General features: G+C 42.3%; 1 protein-coding gene across 8 annotated transcripts in view; it reads right to left on the bottom strand.

Moving 5' to 3' along the window:
* The window catches only part of gek (serine/threonine-protein kinase gek), a 336626-nt gene that overhangs the window by 177050 nt on the left and 142701 nt on the right, over window positions 1–16875 (bottom strand). For all 8 annotated transcript variants that reach the window (XM_055071676.1, XM_055071677.1, XM_055071678.1 and 5 more), the window contains exon 3: window positions 621–704. In XM_055071676.1, the coding sequence (XP_054927651.1) occupies window positions 621–704 (84 nt within the window). The remainder of the gene's footprint in view (window positions 1–620; window positions 705–16875) is intronic.

Here is a 16875-nt window from a genome sequence, read left to right as displayed (position 1 = left end):
AGATTCTGCTTCCCTTCTGTAAGTAGCATTCAATTTCCTCTCTTAAATCCAGCAAAGTTTTATTCAAATCGATTCATTGGTTGTCTAGGAGAGCATTTGTGTGTTTAACATGCATTTGGATATGGAAATTTGGGTTGTGTTCAAAACATGGAGACCATGATGTCATTTCCTAAGGCTGAAATTGCTTGCAGCACCTACAATATGCAAAAGTAAGGCCTTTGAAATTAGTTTCCATTGCATTGAGGGAGCTGTTTCTGGGAGTGCGACCACCTACTGCTTGCAAGAACCTCTCCTGAGCCATGTCCAGATTGAAATATTGCTGATTTGAAAATGTAGGATATCTATATTAATAACCCTCTGTAAGGTTGTTAATAGCATTTTGTTATTGCAGTATTCATACACCACTGTTATCATGGCACAAAATATACCTTTAAAGTGGCTAAATTAATATACCTTCTAGCACGAAGAAAAGCTCCCAGCGCATACATATTTAAAGACGCAAATTGGGCACAGAAATCTGCTGATCAATGAAATAAGCACATGTCTTAAATGTGTAATTATTACACTGGTATGCCTTCAAAACAAACAACAGAATTTCCATAAACATTTGCTAGACTCACTTCAGCTCTCTTGAGCATCTCCCACTTGTTGAGGATCTTCATGGCATACACTTTTCCTGTATTCCGTTCTTTTACAACAGCCACCTGCAAGAAGAGACCAAAACATACCCAGTAATCCAGTTTAAGTCCGTACTATCAGCATAAATTCAAATGTGAACAATTCAAAAACTATTTAATGCACTGCTCTGTTTTCAGGTTCACCTGCATTTATAACAGTGGCCTATTTCAGACTCCAAAACGTACACTTGGGACTACCCCGTGCCTAGAAATCGGCTACAGGGCAATTGCACATTGCATTGACATGCAAGTACACAAAATAGGCATTCTGATCTGTTATTTCCTCTTTTCGTTTCAAGTTATACTGATGATACTTTCCCAGCAATGCACCTCCTAGACCATTCCTATTCAGCAATGAACATATCAGTAGAAGTGCCAGCCTTAAAATTTTATTTATAATAATTTAGTAGAAAATACTACTGAAATTTACTCAAGATGCTGACTTTCTTAAAAATAGTTATGTATTTTGCTCCGTAAGGACACTGAAAACAGGCACTCTTCTACAGTTGCAGCCAGAATGACATGCACCAGAGACAAATGAAATATCAATGTGACAGTGGCCTAAATTTCTGTTGACAATCTACTTTGTCTTTGTCAAGTTCGTGACAGCACTTCAGATAGGCTTGAAGGCCGAATAACTCAGCAGGTATGAAAAACCATGCTTTGAAAAATTGGTCGATGACTGTTTTAGTATTTAGAAAGTTTTGCTATAAACAAAGTGTAAGTAAAAAAACCACAACATTTACTTATTTATTTATTTTAGATACCCTCATGGCCCACAGGGCATTATTGAGGGGAGTGGTACACACATAAATTTGTACAAAAGGAGACAACGCATATATATAAAACATATATATATACCGGAACAAATACATAATTCACAACCCGGAACATGAAGTGAGTTCAAAATTATACAATTACCAAGAAACGCTAAGTCACGCACAGAAAAGTTGAAAATTGCAAAACGCCACCATTAGCACAAACATGAACACAGCAAATCTGGGGGGAAAATACAGAAGGATGCGCATGATAACGAGAAAAATGCAAATGGAACCAAAGCTATGGCAAGCTATAATATGTTGATAATTTCTCCTTAAATTCATCAAAATCTTTCGAAAGTGCAATATCCCATGGTAGCTGGTTCCAGTCCAACGATGTTTTTGGAATGAAAGAATTCCTGCAGGATGTTGTACGGCACTGTGAAACACCAACTTTGCATGGATGATCTAAGCGGGATGAAACATATGTTGGCGGCGTGAGTAATGTATCTTTAAGGGTGGAATTCATGTGGTAAATTTTAAAGAACAGACACAGGCGTGATATTTTTCTGCGCGTTAAGAGAGGGGTTAGTGACAATGTGATTTTCATTTCTGTGACGCTGGACAAACGATCATAGTTACGAAAGATGAAACGGGCTGCTCTGTCCTGTACGGCTTCGAGGGCGTCGATAAGAGAGTTAGTGAAAGGGTCCCATACTGAGTTAGCATATTCTAATTTGGAGCGGACAAGCGATTTGTACAGAAGAAGTTTAACATGTGTCGGGGCTAAGGAAAAATTCCGTTTCAGATATCCAAGCATGCGGTTAGCGGACGCGATGATAGAAATGATATGTGCCTTCCAAGCTAGGTTTGACGTTATAATGACACCGAGGTATTTGTAAGATGTTACCGGTGTTAGCAGGGAAGAACAAATAGTGTAGGGAGCGGAGCACGGACTGACGCGACGCGAAAAACGCATTACTTTGCATTTAGTATCGTTAAGTGTCATCTTCCATTGTGAACACCAGTTAGATATAGTAGCTAAGTCTTCCTGGAGTAGTACAGTGTCATTAGTATTTTTTATTTCCCGGTAAACCACACAGTCATCCGCAAGAAGTCGCACTGTGGATGTTACGTTGTTAGGCAAGTCATTAATATATACCAGAAAGAGCAAGCGACCGATAACAGAACCTTGTGGGACGCCTGAGGTCACAGATACCGGTGATGAGTTAATGCCGTTAGCGTGCACGTACTGGAACCTGTTAGACAAAAAGTATTCAATCCATCGTAGTACATTTTGGTCGATGTTAAGTTTACTTAGTTTGTGAAGAAGCAAGCTGTGAGAGACTTTGTCGAATGCTTTGGAAAAATCTAAATAGATGCAGTCAACCTCACTGCCACGATCAAGTATGAAGTTAATATCATTTGTAAAATTTATTAGCTGTGTTTCACAAGAAAAGTGTTTTCTAAATCCATGCTGCGCATGAGTAAAAAAGGATGATGACTCAAGAAAGTTTGCTAGGGATGACAAGATTACATGTTCCATTATCTTGCAAGGAATGCTGGTTAGTGATACTGGCCGATAGTTGAGTGATAGGTGCTTGTCGCCTGATTTATGGAGTGGAACCACCTTAGCCAATTTCCAGTCGTCTGGGAGGTCACAAGTTTGAAGGGATTGCTCAAATATTTTTGATAGTATGATGGAAGAATATACCTTAGTGTTTTTCAGGATTTTAGTGCTGATATTATCGGGACCACATGAAGAGGATAACTTTAAACGATCTATGATACTTATAATGCCTTCAAAGTCAAAACGAATGGGATCCATAGGAAATATGATATCGGGAGTATAGTCTGGTGGTGATGCGCTAAAAGGGACAGAAAATGCATTAGCAAAAGTCTCGTTAAGTACATTAGCACTATCACTGTTAGGGATGGGATTTGATTGAGAATCCAGGAGAGAGATTGATGGCTGATCTGACCCATTAACAACGTTCCAGAATTTTTTAGTATCAGTTAAAAGGAATGATGGCAGTGTGACATTAAAGAAATGTTGTTTAGCATCTTTTAACGATTTTTTATAAGTGCCAACTGCGGCTTTTAGAGCTGACCAATGCTCCGATCTTCCGGACGACCGCGCCCTGACATATAACCGCCTTTTTCTGTTCCTGAGGCGTTTTAAGGAACGAGTGAACCATGGGGACCTACGATTAGTCGTGATGATTTTACGAGGGACGTGCAATTCGATTAATTCATGCAGTTTTTCTTTAAACATGCACCAGTTGTCGTTAACAGATCGTTCGGCAAATGCCAGGATGAAATCGTCGAGAAAAAACTGGAGGCCATCATTAATTGAAGAAATATTTGCTTTAGCATAATTGTAAATGGTTTTCGTTTTATTTGGCGTTTTATTCGACGGTAAATTCAACGTGATGTGCAGTAAACAATGATCACTTAAGCCTGGCAAGTATTTTACCTCGGAAACAAAATCTAGGGCGCTCGTTAGCAAAAGGTCTAATACGTCAGAACTGGTAGCTGTCATCCTTGTCGGCTGGGTAACCATTTGTGTTAACGAGAAGAAGGAGCAGAGGGCTGAAAAACCTGCCGACTCGGAAGATCCGTCACCGTCCACTGCAGGGCTAGACCAGTTAATGTTCGGGAAGTTGAAATCACCAAAAATAAAGATAGGACGACCAGGAAACTTTGTTTGAATTATGTTCAGAATGTCATGAAGGTCGTTAGAAAAGCCGACGGGCGTAGATGGTGCGCGGTAGCATGCACAAAATAATAGAGCTTTATGGTTAATTGTTACCTGTACACATTTGAACTCCAGTGTAGTATCAACACTAACTTCAAAGCATTCTAGATTGTCGGACACAGCGATTAATACACCACGGCCGCGACCAAAAGAACGGTCACAGCGAAATACACGGTAACACTTTTCCGTTGAAAATATTTCATTATTATGCACAGTTTCATTGAGCCAAGTTTCTGTTAGTACAATGATGTCAGCTGCTGTAGTATCGGCCGTGCAAGATAAGCTATCATGGTTGCCAATGACACTGCGTATATTAGTAAATAGAACTGAGACGTTATGTGGTGCTTGCGCAGGTCGGTGCTCATGTTCGTTGAGCTATCTAGGAGACAAAGAACCAGAGTTAGTTACAACACGTTTTTATCTTTTTCTTGAACGCTATCAGTTATAGGGCAGTAGGTATAGCATTTTTTCTTCAGAATAAGCTTGTTAAAACGAAGACTAAACGGTTCACCGGGCTCAGTTTGCTTTGCGAATTCAGCAAGCTTTTTCCGTGCATGCCTGGTGTCCGGAGCAAAATCTTCATTAATCGAGAAATCGGACTCTTTTAGCTTGCTTTTTGCGCCCATGACCTGTTCTTTAGTTTTGTAGTGCGTGAATTTCACAATTATTGGTTGCTTTTTCCCCGTTACAGCCTTACCGATCCTGTGCGCGCGTTCAATGTCCAGTTCGGCTAAGGTTAAGGACATGTTCTTTTGAACAATACCTCTTATTTTTTCCTCGGATTCTGCCCATTGATGTAATTACGACAAATTTAAACAAATTGCAAAAATTGTGCATTTTACGATAAATTCACACAATAAAATGAGTTCTTGGGCGAATTGGTCACTTATTGCAGGCATAACAGCAGCACCAAAAAACACACACTAAAGAAAGGAATACTGACAGACACAGACAAGAAAAAAAGCAGTGATTGTCCATGTCTGTCAGTTTTCCTCTCTTTTGTGTGTTTTTTGGCGCTGCTGTTATGCCTACATTAAATTCGCACAAGTTTACATGTATATAAAAGAGATTTTTGTGGTAATATGCAGGTAGCCCAGAGGGGAAAAGGGGGTAGCTACAAGTTAGGTGATGTAATTAATCAATTTTAAGTGAAGATTGAAACTTACACTGAAAAATGTGACTTAACCATCTGCAGTATTCTGTGCTACTTCAATAACCTTGCTAATTAACCAAATGGAGTGTCGTGAAAACAACACCAAACACAACTTTAAATTTAGCCATGTTCATCCATTCAATGGTGAGTTATCTGAGCAAGTGTTGCCTGACGCAGTCATCTTGACCAGTAAATAAATTGGAAGTTTTGATGAAGATTGTCAGTTTTGCCGAACTGCAAATCACATCCTTATATCTCTGTGAAAGTCCACACAGCAACATTCAAGATCAACATCCTTTATCATAGACCTACACAATAGACTGCAACAGACAGCTGCAAAACTTTTCTGATTTCACAAAATTACTAGTCGCTTTTGGACATAGTTCCTCATCAACAGCCATTCTTGAGCACACTCCCATTCAGCATGTGCCAGTTGGTTGAACTCGTGGAAGAAGTTACAACAAGAAAATCTTGTAAGTTAAACTTTTTTATAGTCAACCTTATCCTAACATTGCATAATAGGTGTTTTCAAAACTATAATCTGTAGACTTTAGTGCTCCTCAAAATATATTAAGATGAGCTCAACAGATAGTCACAAGCAATCATCACTTATGAGAACAAGTGCTGGAGAGCCTTGTTATACAATATGAACAACGTATCTATATAAAGCTGCATTCATGTACACTGAGTTCAGATAAAATAAAGATAGATGTTGTGTATTGCAATAGGCTTGACACCTTGACTGCCTTCATAAAAGCCTGACATTAGCAGGTTCATTTTCTAGCATATGACCTCACCTTCCTCATTGTTTGCATACTATGAGAGACATTTTAACCTTCTGTGTGCAGGGCATATTTCCAAAATGAAATTAATTCAATTTCTGTCTAAGTAACACATTGGCAGACTTTAAATTCAAATGTTATTTATTAGTGATATATTGCTGAGCATTCTACAAATTTTGAGATCCTATAATTGGTTTAAAAATTAAGACACCAATTTATTTATTTACTTGTTTGCTTGTTTGTTTGTTTGTTCAGAAAACACCTTACATGCTTTGCATAAGGTATTGAGTATGAGGGGCATCACAACAATAAGCACAGAATGTCAACATGGGAGCAAAAGTAAAAAAATAAGAATATTTGTCAATCTATCATTTTCAATAGAATAATTTATGTTCTTCAGGCAACATAGTCTTTTTGTCACTATTGTAGTCCATTGAAACCACCCTCATTATAATTGAAGTCCTCTTAATCAGACTTCATAAGAAGTTCTTGAATTTGTGCATTGTTCAAGAAACATGTGGGTTTTAGCACCAGTTCACCATGTTTTAAATGTGTGACATGTTATGTCGCTTACAGATCTCACTTGTTGGCACCAGGACTTTGCCTTAACAAATTGTAACAGATGGCCAGTGAATTGACTAATCAGCTACCAGGAGGGCCAACTAGTACTCTACGCCACGCTGGGCCACCTAAATCCATCCTATCACACAAAACAGCGGAAATATTGCCAAATGTGATCACATCAGAATATGGACCCTGTTAATTAGCACAATTCCTACATGTCCCGAGTTCGACATAAGCACAAAGTGATGCCGCTGTTGCAAGCCCACAATAGATTTACACTGCACGCTCTCTAAACTGATGGTAATACAGAAATCCTGCACTGCTTCCACGCAGCATTTAGAGAAGTACTGACATGACAATTCTGACTTTCATTTTTGTTAGAGGTGTGCAAATATCCAAAACTTTCTCATATGAATTGAACACAAATAATAACAACCTTCGAATAATCATCTGCATATATGTTAATTAGCTAGTTTTTTTACAACATGTTGGAACATCACAATTACATTGCGAAAAGTAAAACCTAGAGAAATAAAATAACATATTAAATCCCTGTTTATTCAACACCAGTTAATTTCGAAAATTGAACACTGATTCGCACTATCTGTCTGTTCATCCCAGCCTGTGCATTGTTATACAACATAAAGTGCCACTTAACTGAAGCATCTGGCCCTGTGTCAGTTGTCACTAAGCCCATTTGTCATCAAGGATTGTGCGTTGCATTACGAAAGCAATGACAAATGAGCGAGGCAAAAACTGGGCTAGCACCAGGTCCATAACTAGGGAAGGTTAGGGGGTTCAAACATCCCTTAGGTTTAACACTGCAGCTACATTGGGGGCGAGCTCCACCAGTGGAAAAGCTGCCGCTGCAATCGGCGTGACGTCGTATAAGAGATTACGTGGACACGACGGCAGCGTCGGCTGCTTTGGAAGCGCCGATGCAGGCTGAAAACGAAAGTTTAAAGTCCCACCTGCGCAGCAGTTCTGATTAAGTGGGGAGGTTTTCCCACTTCGTGTGTCTGCTTGACAACACCTGAAAGCACTATAATAAGTAGCGGCTGCCTTTGAAGGCGTCCAACATGGTAGGCTACTGCTCGGTGCCACAGTGCCAGACGTACGCAACGGAGCCCGGTGTAAGCCTTCACACGTACCCGCAGGACAAGAAGCTGCGTGAAGCTTGGAATGTGAAACTAAGAACTGGTAAGCAGCCATTGGCTACAACTCAGGTGTGCAGCAAGCATTTCCGCAAGGAAGATTTCTTCTGCAGCGTCGGGACTGCGATGCTCAGTGAGTAGCAGAAAGCATGCACTGAGACGCTCGCCCGTGCGCGCTATCTGGCTAATGTCATGGAGCTCTAGCCTATGTATTTTTTGATGCTGGATACTGGCAAGTTCACTGGAATGGAAAGGTAAGAAGCATATTAAAAAGAGGCATGGTATATGGTCATATTTGTGTTAGCACCAAACAATAAATTTGAATAATATGAAGCCGTTGCCTGCGCAACTCGTCGTAACTCTGGCACAATTCTATCACTTCAGCAACAGTGTGAGGACCCTTCGATAATAACATTTGAAATGCGTCATCCTGAATACCCTTCATTATATGTTTGATCTTCTCCTCCTCTGACATCGACGCATTCACCCGTTTGCAAAGGTCGACAATGTCCTCAATGTAGCTCGTGAAGCTTTCTCCGGCCTCTTGGGATCGTGTGCGCAAACGTTGTTCTGCACAAAGCTTTCTTACTGCAGGCCGACCGAAAACTTGGGTAAAGTTGGTCTTGAAGACCAACCACGAAGTGAGGTCAGCTTCATGGTTTAGAAACCATAGTTTCACAACGTCCGTAAGATAAAATGTGACGTTTCTCAACTTGGTAACGTCGTCCCACTGGTTATGGGCACTCTCTCGCTCATAAGACGAGATCCAATCTTCAATGTCTTTGTCATCTGTGCCGGAGAAGATAGGGGGATCTCGCTGACGCAAGGCACCGGCACAAACCAAGGTGGCCGGCGCCGTTGGAGGAGCTGGAGGAGTGCGTGCGTCGTCGGGCATGATGGGGGTAGAGTGCGACTCCGAAGTTCCAGGGTGGTCGAAACCCAGCACCTCCACCACTTGCTAAGAGATTTATTAGCAACGGGCGTGAACGGGTAGCCGTCACAAGCGTTCGGCGAAAGACAGCAACTACGAGCTCATGTCGATAGCGATGGTACTGTGGCACAGGCAGGCTACTTTTCTTCGTTACAATTTACTTAAGAAAAAGAAAGAAAAAAGCAGCGGGAAATTGCTCGCTGAGAAGACCGACAACATACGACAGTGATGCAACTTGAGAAATAATGATATTCAAACGTCCAAGAATTTAGAAGAAGAAAAAAAGATTGAATCGTTCTGATGGCATTGAGAAGTCACCGTAGGCGTTGAAGTCCTATAGATATAATGAAATTATTTTTGAGCAGCTCTGATAGTGTCCACGCAACAATGGTTGCTTGTGTACTGTCATATGCTCACATGATGCGGCCTAAAGCTCACGAAACAGTGCAAGAACGTCCTCGCAGCAAAAGCGAAACATTGTGCGCGGACGTGCATGCAGATGCACAGTCGACCACTGCACTGAGGCTTCTTTCTGGGCCCGTGTTCTGAAACGTTCACCTTCCGCGAAACTATCGCCTTGGGGCCGAATCTTATAATGGTTCAGAAGGGAACCGGTTCATTTGGCCTCATCTGATTGGTCAAAATTTTGCTTGCATCAGAGGCCAACAGAGACAGCGGGGCGGCACCAAAAATTACGATCACGTCACGCATCTGTCAATCATTTTCAAAGTGAACCCGTCTTTGGCTAAGAGCGGAATTGGCGAAGGGGTAATCCGCTTTAGGTTCCGTTGCTGTGGTTTGGCTGTTGGCTTGCAACCCTGCCCGGTCGCACCGGTCGCATGACCCCGAAGACACGTGGGCATCGCGGGCGCGTGCGTTGGTTGCTTTGGAGGTTATTACTAGCCTTTGTTGTCTGCTTGGCGTTGCTCTTTCGGTGTCGACCACGGCTGGAAGTGCGATACGCGTTCGAAGAAATGGCGGATAATGAGTTGCTCCGCGCCTGCCGGCTTTCTAAGTAGACTTTTTGCAGGCTACGCTATCAATTGGAGGAGACTCGGGTGCAAGCGTACCAGTGGTAATTCCACGCAGAGGAAAGAATTGCACGCTGCGGTTCATTGCCACCGGCCTGCCGCTCCCAGAGGTCGGTCGGAAGCAAAGTATTCATTGGAATGGCCTAGATCTCAGCTGCCAACACTGTCCACGAAGTTGCTTTTGCAACTACTGTGTTGGCCGGAAGAAGGGCTGGATCAGCTTTCCAGTGACTTCCGCTTCAAAGCCAATGCTAAGGAGATATTTGCATGGTGAGATCAAATTCCCAGTGCTATCGCCAGTGCGAATAAATAGCTTGCAGATCGCCATTCAGCAATCAGAAGGGTTCAACCTAGGCTGGTCCAGCGCTTCCTTCGTTAGGCTGATAAACCTATACAGTCAGGACAGGAAGTTATTGTGGAGATCTCTTATCTGGCTGCCCTTTTTCTCTAGTTCGGGAGTGCCGCACTTTGTTCCTCAATTTCACGGCACAGCACGCACCGTCAGCACCACACTCTTCGATTTTACTTCGCGCAGGCAATGCAGGGCCCGTATATTGTAATGTTCGATTTCAAGTTCCATTGCTTCTATCATGCGACGCGCCGGGGGGCAGATAGCAAGAATAGCGGCAGCATGGTGGCAAGCGAGTCATGCCCGAGCCGATGGCGAAAAAAGAAGAAAAATTGATATAGTCGGCTAGTAAAGGTGACCCTAAGAACCAGTTCACAGTTTTGTTGCGCTCGCTACTTAGGAAGTGCTGCCAGTGCATTCCTGTTGTGTGCATCGTGCAAGCTCCTGGTAGCAGACGACAGAGCGCTGCGCTCTGCTAATTCATTTACGCTTGCGATGCCGTCTGTTGGCAGAAAATTAAAAAAAATTACATTAACATTAACTTCTGCATTGCATAAACGCCCGCACCACATGCTTATACCTTAGAACTTGCCGTATAACATTTAATTTATAATTTACATTTATTTAGCAAGCAGAAACATTCTGCAGTTCCTCGATTCGCTCATCATATAATGACGTACACTTCAGAGGTGGCACCCTCTTATCTATTGGTCGCGTTCTCCCCTTCTTCCACCACCGACTTCGGAGTGGCACATTTGTGATGTAAATGGCAAAGTTAACGGTTTATTTTACGAACCGTTATAAGATTCCACCCTTGGCCACACCTCCGCCAATGGCGGGCACTGATTGGCGGTTTTAGCAAAACCAGAAAATAAACAGTGCCATCTAGTAATTCTGGCCTACGTCATTTTAATGTCATGGTGTCGATAGGTGCTCTCAACATATATTGAATAAACAAACATGTCTTCTGGCGTGTTCGGTTGGTGGTGAAGTGTAGTAGAGATAAGATGGGTGGTAGTTCATAGTAGCCTTTCTGGTGGCGTCTTATACGCATTGTTTCGCAGCGATATCTGTTGATTCATTTAAAATAAAAGATTTCACACTTCCTTATTCAATTTATTTTACCGAATGAGGCCATAACCAACCGTAGTCAGTGCACAGAACCCGTACTGCGGCCACTACCCTCGAAAACAACACATCCGAGTCGCTCTGCACTCGCACGATGCGCTCTCTCATGCGATGTGAAGCATTTGACAATGCGTATTGGTAGTGCCACTGACGTCACGAGTAAGCAGTTGCTTGATTTATTGAACGTGACTATCGCGGCGGCGAAACTATTGCGGAAGGCGAACGTTTCAGAATACGGCCCCTGTTATGCTTCAGTTCATTACAGAGACAGCCCAATACAAGAACACATTTCACATAGTTTGCTCTCTGCGACCTCCTACTTTTCAGGCAAGAAACCGGTTCAGGGGACTTTATTGCGGCGACCACGTCCAGTGGGTGTTCACTGTACGTATTCGGTAAAGAGACAGCGTCTGTAAACCATTCCGTGCTTTCTGTTTGCCCAAGATTATTTTTTTGATAGTAAAAACTTCTGTCATTTCGAGAGTACTTACAGAAATGTCCAAGAGGGCTCCCGCGTGTTGTTTTTGTTTATTTATTTATTTGTACATGCTGCAGTGCAATAAGCGCTATAGCAGAAGTGGATTACCAGGGGAAAATTATACACAGAAAAGTATGATACAACGATGTGCTAGGACCATTCATCTTGGATGACAGATACAAAACTTTGGGATGAGCATGAGCGAATAGGCCCAGGTAAGGAATTTCAGTCTTGTATGGAAAGAGGAAAAAAGCTGGATTTAAACATATTAGTGCATGCAAAGTAGGGAATCAAGCTCAAGTTGTGATGTCGTCTCGTCGATGACTCTGGCGCGAGGTTAGTATAGTTGTTTTTTCAGTCTAACAGAAGGATTGACAATGTTGCGCAAGAAATCTAAGGATGCTAAGTGGCGACGTGAATAGAGCAAAGTTAAATTCAAGGAACGAAGTAGAAGAAGGTGAAAAGTCACAATCATAATGGTGACATATAAATCTTACAGATTTTACAGATCTTACAGATTACAGGCAGAAACAAACCCAGTGGCTCCCTGTCGGCTAATTTGATACTCACACATTCCGCATCTAACCCTAAGGTCTCAGGCATACTCCGCAAACACTATAATATTCTCACCCAAAGCGACAGGTTAAAAGCCATTTTTCCTGAGCCACCACGTGTCGTGTACAGACGTTCGAAAAACATAGGTGACATACTAACGTCTTCAAAGATCGCCACTTCTAACCCGACCGGTTGCAGCCGCTGCAATAAAGCACGTTGCAAAGTCTGCGCTCATATAACGCCTACATTGACTGCCACCAGCACAGCCAGCCAATTCATGTTCACTATTAAAGGCAGTTTCAACTGTGATTCATATAACGTAGTGTACTTGCTCGAGTGCGGCACTTGCCACATGCAATACATAGGCCAGACTGAAACACCTTTCAGGATCCGTTTTAACAACCACAGGTCGCATGCCAAATCCCAACCAAATCTACCACTCTCGAAACATGTAAACATGCCGGGCCACTCATTTAATAATCTCAAAGTAACAATACTCGAATCTGGATTCCGCACCAACCATGACCGCGAGCTTCGCAAATCTTACCTGATGCACAAATTTAACACTGTCTCGTCAGGAATAAATGAAAACAAAGGAAAACTAACCTGTCTAACTTTAGACTGAGCACAAATATACACCTCCCACACAGTGTACACACATGATTTCAGCGCTTTTTTTCTGTCTTTCTTTACATGTGGCTTTTTTGACATATTTCGCTGTTGTTCAAAGTTGTACGCTTAACATCTAAATTTTTAGATAATTCGAGGTTGCACTTATGATGCCATGTGCTAAACATCACGCCTTTGAATCTGCATGTATAAGTCATTTTGCTTTCACTACACATAATCATGGTAACCGCTGGCACTTACTTGAGAGTCATGTTTGTATGTATTGTATCGTGAACACATCTGCATTTCATTTTTTGTATATTCCAAAATGCGTGTCATTGCTAATCATTTGTAATGCGCAATGATAATGATTTATGATGCGCAGTGTATGGTCTAGTCAGTGCAGATAACGCGCCCTCTGCTCGTGATACGGTGCCTTTAAAGCTGTGTATGTGTTGTACATGCGTTACTGTACTCTGACGAAGGCTGGTCCACCAGCCGAAAACGTTAAGTAAGAGAAGTCTTCCAAAAAGTTCGTCGTCTCTTTCCTGCGTATGTTACGTCGGGTCCTGCGTGCTGAACTTTGAAGAAAACGCCTATATATATATATATATATATATATATACACTTAGCCGGTTCTATATCAGCACTAAGGTATCTGTGAATTTAGCCTTTCCCCTGCCTCAAGCTGACAGACATGTCACTAACGCAATGGCGACCCCTCTGCTTGACAAAATAAAGCTCCCAGAAGCTTACATGCCAGTGTTCCTGTTTCTACCTAATATTTTCTGCATAATGCACGCAAACTCGTATGTGTGATGTGCATCTGCATCGTGGTAACGCCAATAGAGGATTGACAATCACCCATAGTGGGTGATGGTCAGTCCTGTGTCAAGCTTGGGGGCGTATTTCCGGTAAAACATATTCCTCATTGCTCCGATCACTGCGCAGAAGGCATGTTTGCATTGTGAGGCCACGTGGGCAGGCATCGCTGTAGTGGATCGGCCCATTCAGAGGGATATTGATCCTGTAGTTATCCTATACTCACTAGAAAGGCACTTTTACTGAAGTTTTACCCCTTCGCACAATCGTCCCATTCCCTATCAATCCGCCTCACTATTGGCAGACCCGTGCCCCTAGTCACCAAGCTGGCTTTGCCAAAATGTTTAGCTGTCTGGTGGCTCAGCTTACCTGATGCGTCAAATTCCGCTGTGACGGGAGCGGGATAAGTAGCACAAGACTGGGCACACATTCACACGTTATATTGAAACAAACGCAAAGAATTGCATTTACTTTCGCACTGCCGACAATATGTTAAATTTGTTTCCAATACTCGTACAATATCGAATATTCAAGAACATATTCGGCTGGCATTAAAAATCAACGAATATTTGCAAAGCCTTAATTTTTGTCGCCTATGTGAAGGCCCATACCCTCTAAATGCTTAAATAAACAAACAAATAAATTTCTATCAGCACGCTTTTTCATACTGTTAATCTGTATATTTATTGACGCAGTTTAAGAAGAGGTTGAAGTAAGCGAAAATCTGCTTCCAAATTTCGATAATAATTATGAACTTCCAGAAGAAGCCAACTATCGTCTGCTCAGGCTCAGCCGTGACCGCCAACATAAGAATTATTATTGTCGCATTTGTCAGATCTAAGTTAGAATATGCATGCTCTGTCTGGAATCCTCATCAACATAACCTATCTAATACACTGGAATCAGTTCAAAACCGTGCAGCCCCGTTTATTTACTCTGAATATTCTTATCATGCAAGCGTGTCTGAACTGAAAACCAGTGCCGGTCTTACTAATCTAGAATCACGACGTCATATTTCTAGACTGTGTCTTTTTCACAAATTCTACCATTCACCACTCCAGATTTCAGCTATATTACCAGCTCATCGTCAGTACAGCCACATTAACCACAGAAAAGCTGTGTATCCTCCCCCGGCGCAGACTACCTCCTATCTACAATAATTTTTTGTGAAAACTCCAAGAGGCCGGAACAGTCTGTCTGCCAACGTCATGCACCACTCTGACGCACGTTACTTCAAGGCTGCTCTCGAATCACTGTTTTGTTAAACTAAGCCCATCCCTCATGTAATACCCCATCTCTGGGGCCTTTGAGGTACAATGAATAAATAAATAAATTATTTAATTAAACTTTGGCCACCTGGCTTATCTGTGTCGTAGCCGTCGGGTCTCGCTAATTTTCACTAGTTTTGAATACTCCACTAGCCTTGAACCACGGGAACTTAAGGCAAGACCGCATGCAAGCCAACGAATGCTCACTCCTGGCCGCTCCTGGTTAAACGCCTTGGCAGACTTCACTTCGTAATGAGCTAAGTATTTTGCTTCAAAATGCACAAGTTGGATGTGGCTACTACTATTCGTCGGGATCAAGCCGGTGAAGGACAAGGCCAGTCCTGCACCAATGCGGCCATCACGGGATGCCGCTGGCTGAACGTACTGCAGCGGTTTGCTAAAGACAACCGCGTTCGGTGTGTCGCAGGTGCCAAAATAAAAAATAGCAGCGTCTACGTGAACATACAAAATCAAATTTCAACTGCGCGCCACGGTGACATTCAGTACGCAAAGTGTTATGAGCACACCCTGCTCCGCCATAACCTTCGCAGAGCAAATTATGCATAAACAAATGTATTTTACTTCGCTGCTAGTGTAAATTTTCGGCAGTGATGTAATCATGTTGCTGCCGAAAATCTACACCCGCACCTAAGCGAAAGACACTTGGTTACTGCAATATTATTTGTCTGAGCTCTGCACCATCAGGTGGCTGCACTGTGCAGGCCGCTCACATTTACGCCTCTGCCCCAACGCCCAGTCCGCCTGCCGGACTGCTAAATACCGGACAAGCTAAATCTCTCTACTGAAAAAGGAGCGGAAGCACCGCGGAGACTGTATTTTTGACTGCCAATATCTCCTATTCTGCTGAACGCAGCGAAGAATATTTTGCAGCAAAATATTTCTGAAACAGTCTAATTCAACTTCAAATACATTTCTGGACTTCATAAAAGTGGTTTAGGGGCCCTTTAACACTCAAGCGAAAACCGGCCTATACATAAACATAATCTATTAAGCGCCTGCCGGCCTTCAGTGGATGAAAGCTTGTTCTGTGTTTAGTAGCCGCGTTTATGTGAATGCGGCAATAGGAGATTGCATCGAATTTCCCGCATGTCGCATTCATGCAAACGGCGGTATAATGAAGCGAATTAACGCAGCGCTGCTGTTGCTCTGCATTGTGAATGGAAGCTGTGACGTTGAAAGCATGTTTACTCAACTATATACATACATTACATTAGAGAAGGGTGGCTGATATGTCCAGTTCGTATTCTATTAATTTTGTTGCAAGAGCATATATTAGGAACCAGTAAAACAGTATGACGACATGCAAGGGCAAATGCCTCGACGGGTCTAAGGATGGGGAGAGAAATGGTTCCAATGTATACGATAACATTCACCAAGAAGGGCTTGTAATACAAGATGAAAAGCATCGCACCTCCTGCGAAGCATGCCCATGTGCACTGCTTCTCGTATTTTCATCCTTCGTTAAAGAAAGTGAAGACAACAATGTGAACAATGGGCCACCAGACCCGTCTCTATCTGTTGGTTTTTAATGTGGTTTCATTTAAATGTATTAACCATGCCTGACAACGAGGATTTGTAGAAACTATTGAGTTCGTCACATGATTTGCCTGCAGTTCTTTTTTGCCATTACATGTTCTTGTGAGTGGTTTTGCTTGTTAAAATAGAATGCTTGTGTCCAGAATGGTTATGTCTATTACTTAATTGTGTTTATCGTTTGTAAATATTACCAGAAAATTGTCAAACTTTGCGCTGCCAGACAACAAAACCCTCTATTTCTCCCCTGTTTCCTTTTTTAACAACAACCGGTTTTTCAGAAAAACTTGTAGTTGGGCAAATT

This window comes from Dermacentor andersoni, chromosome 7, assembly GCF_023375885.2.
Source record: "Dermacentor andersoni chromosome 7, qqDerAnde1_hic_scaffold, whole genome shotgun sequence".
Taxonomy (NCBI): Eukaryota; Metazoa; Arthropoda; class Arachnida; order Ixodida; family Ixodidae; genus Dermacentor; species Dermacentor andersoni.
This window is presented reverse-complemented; position numbering and strand designations above follow the sequence as displayed.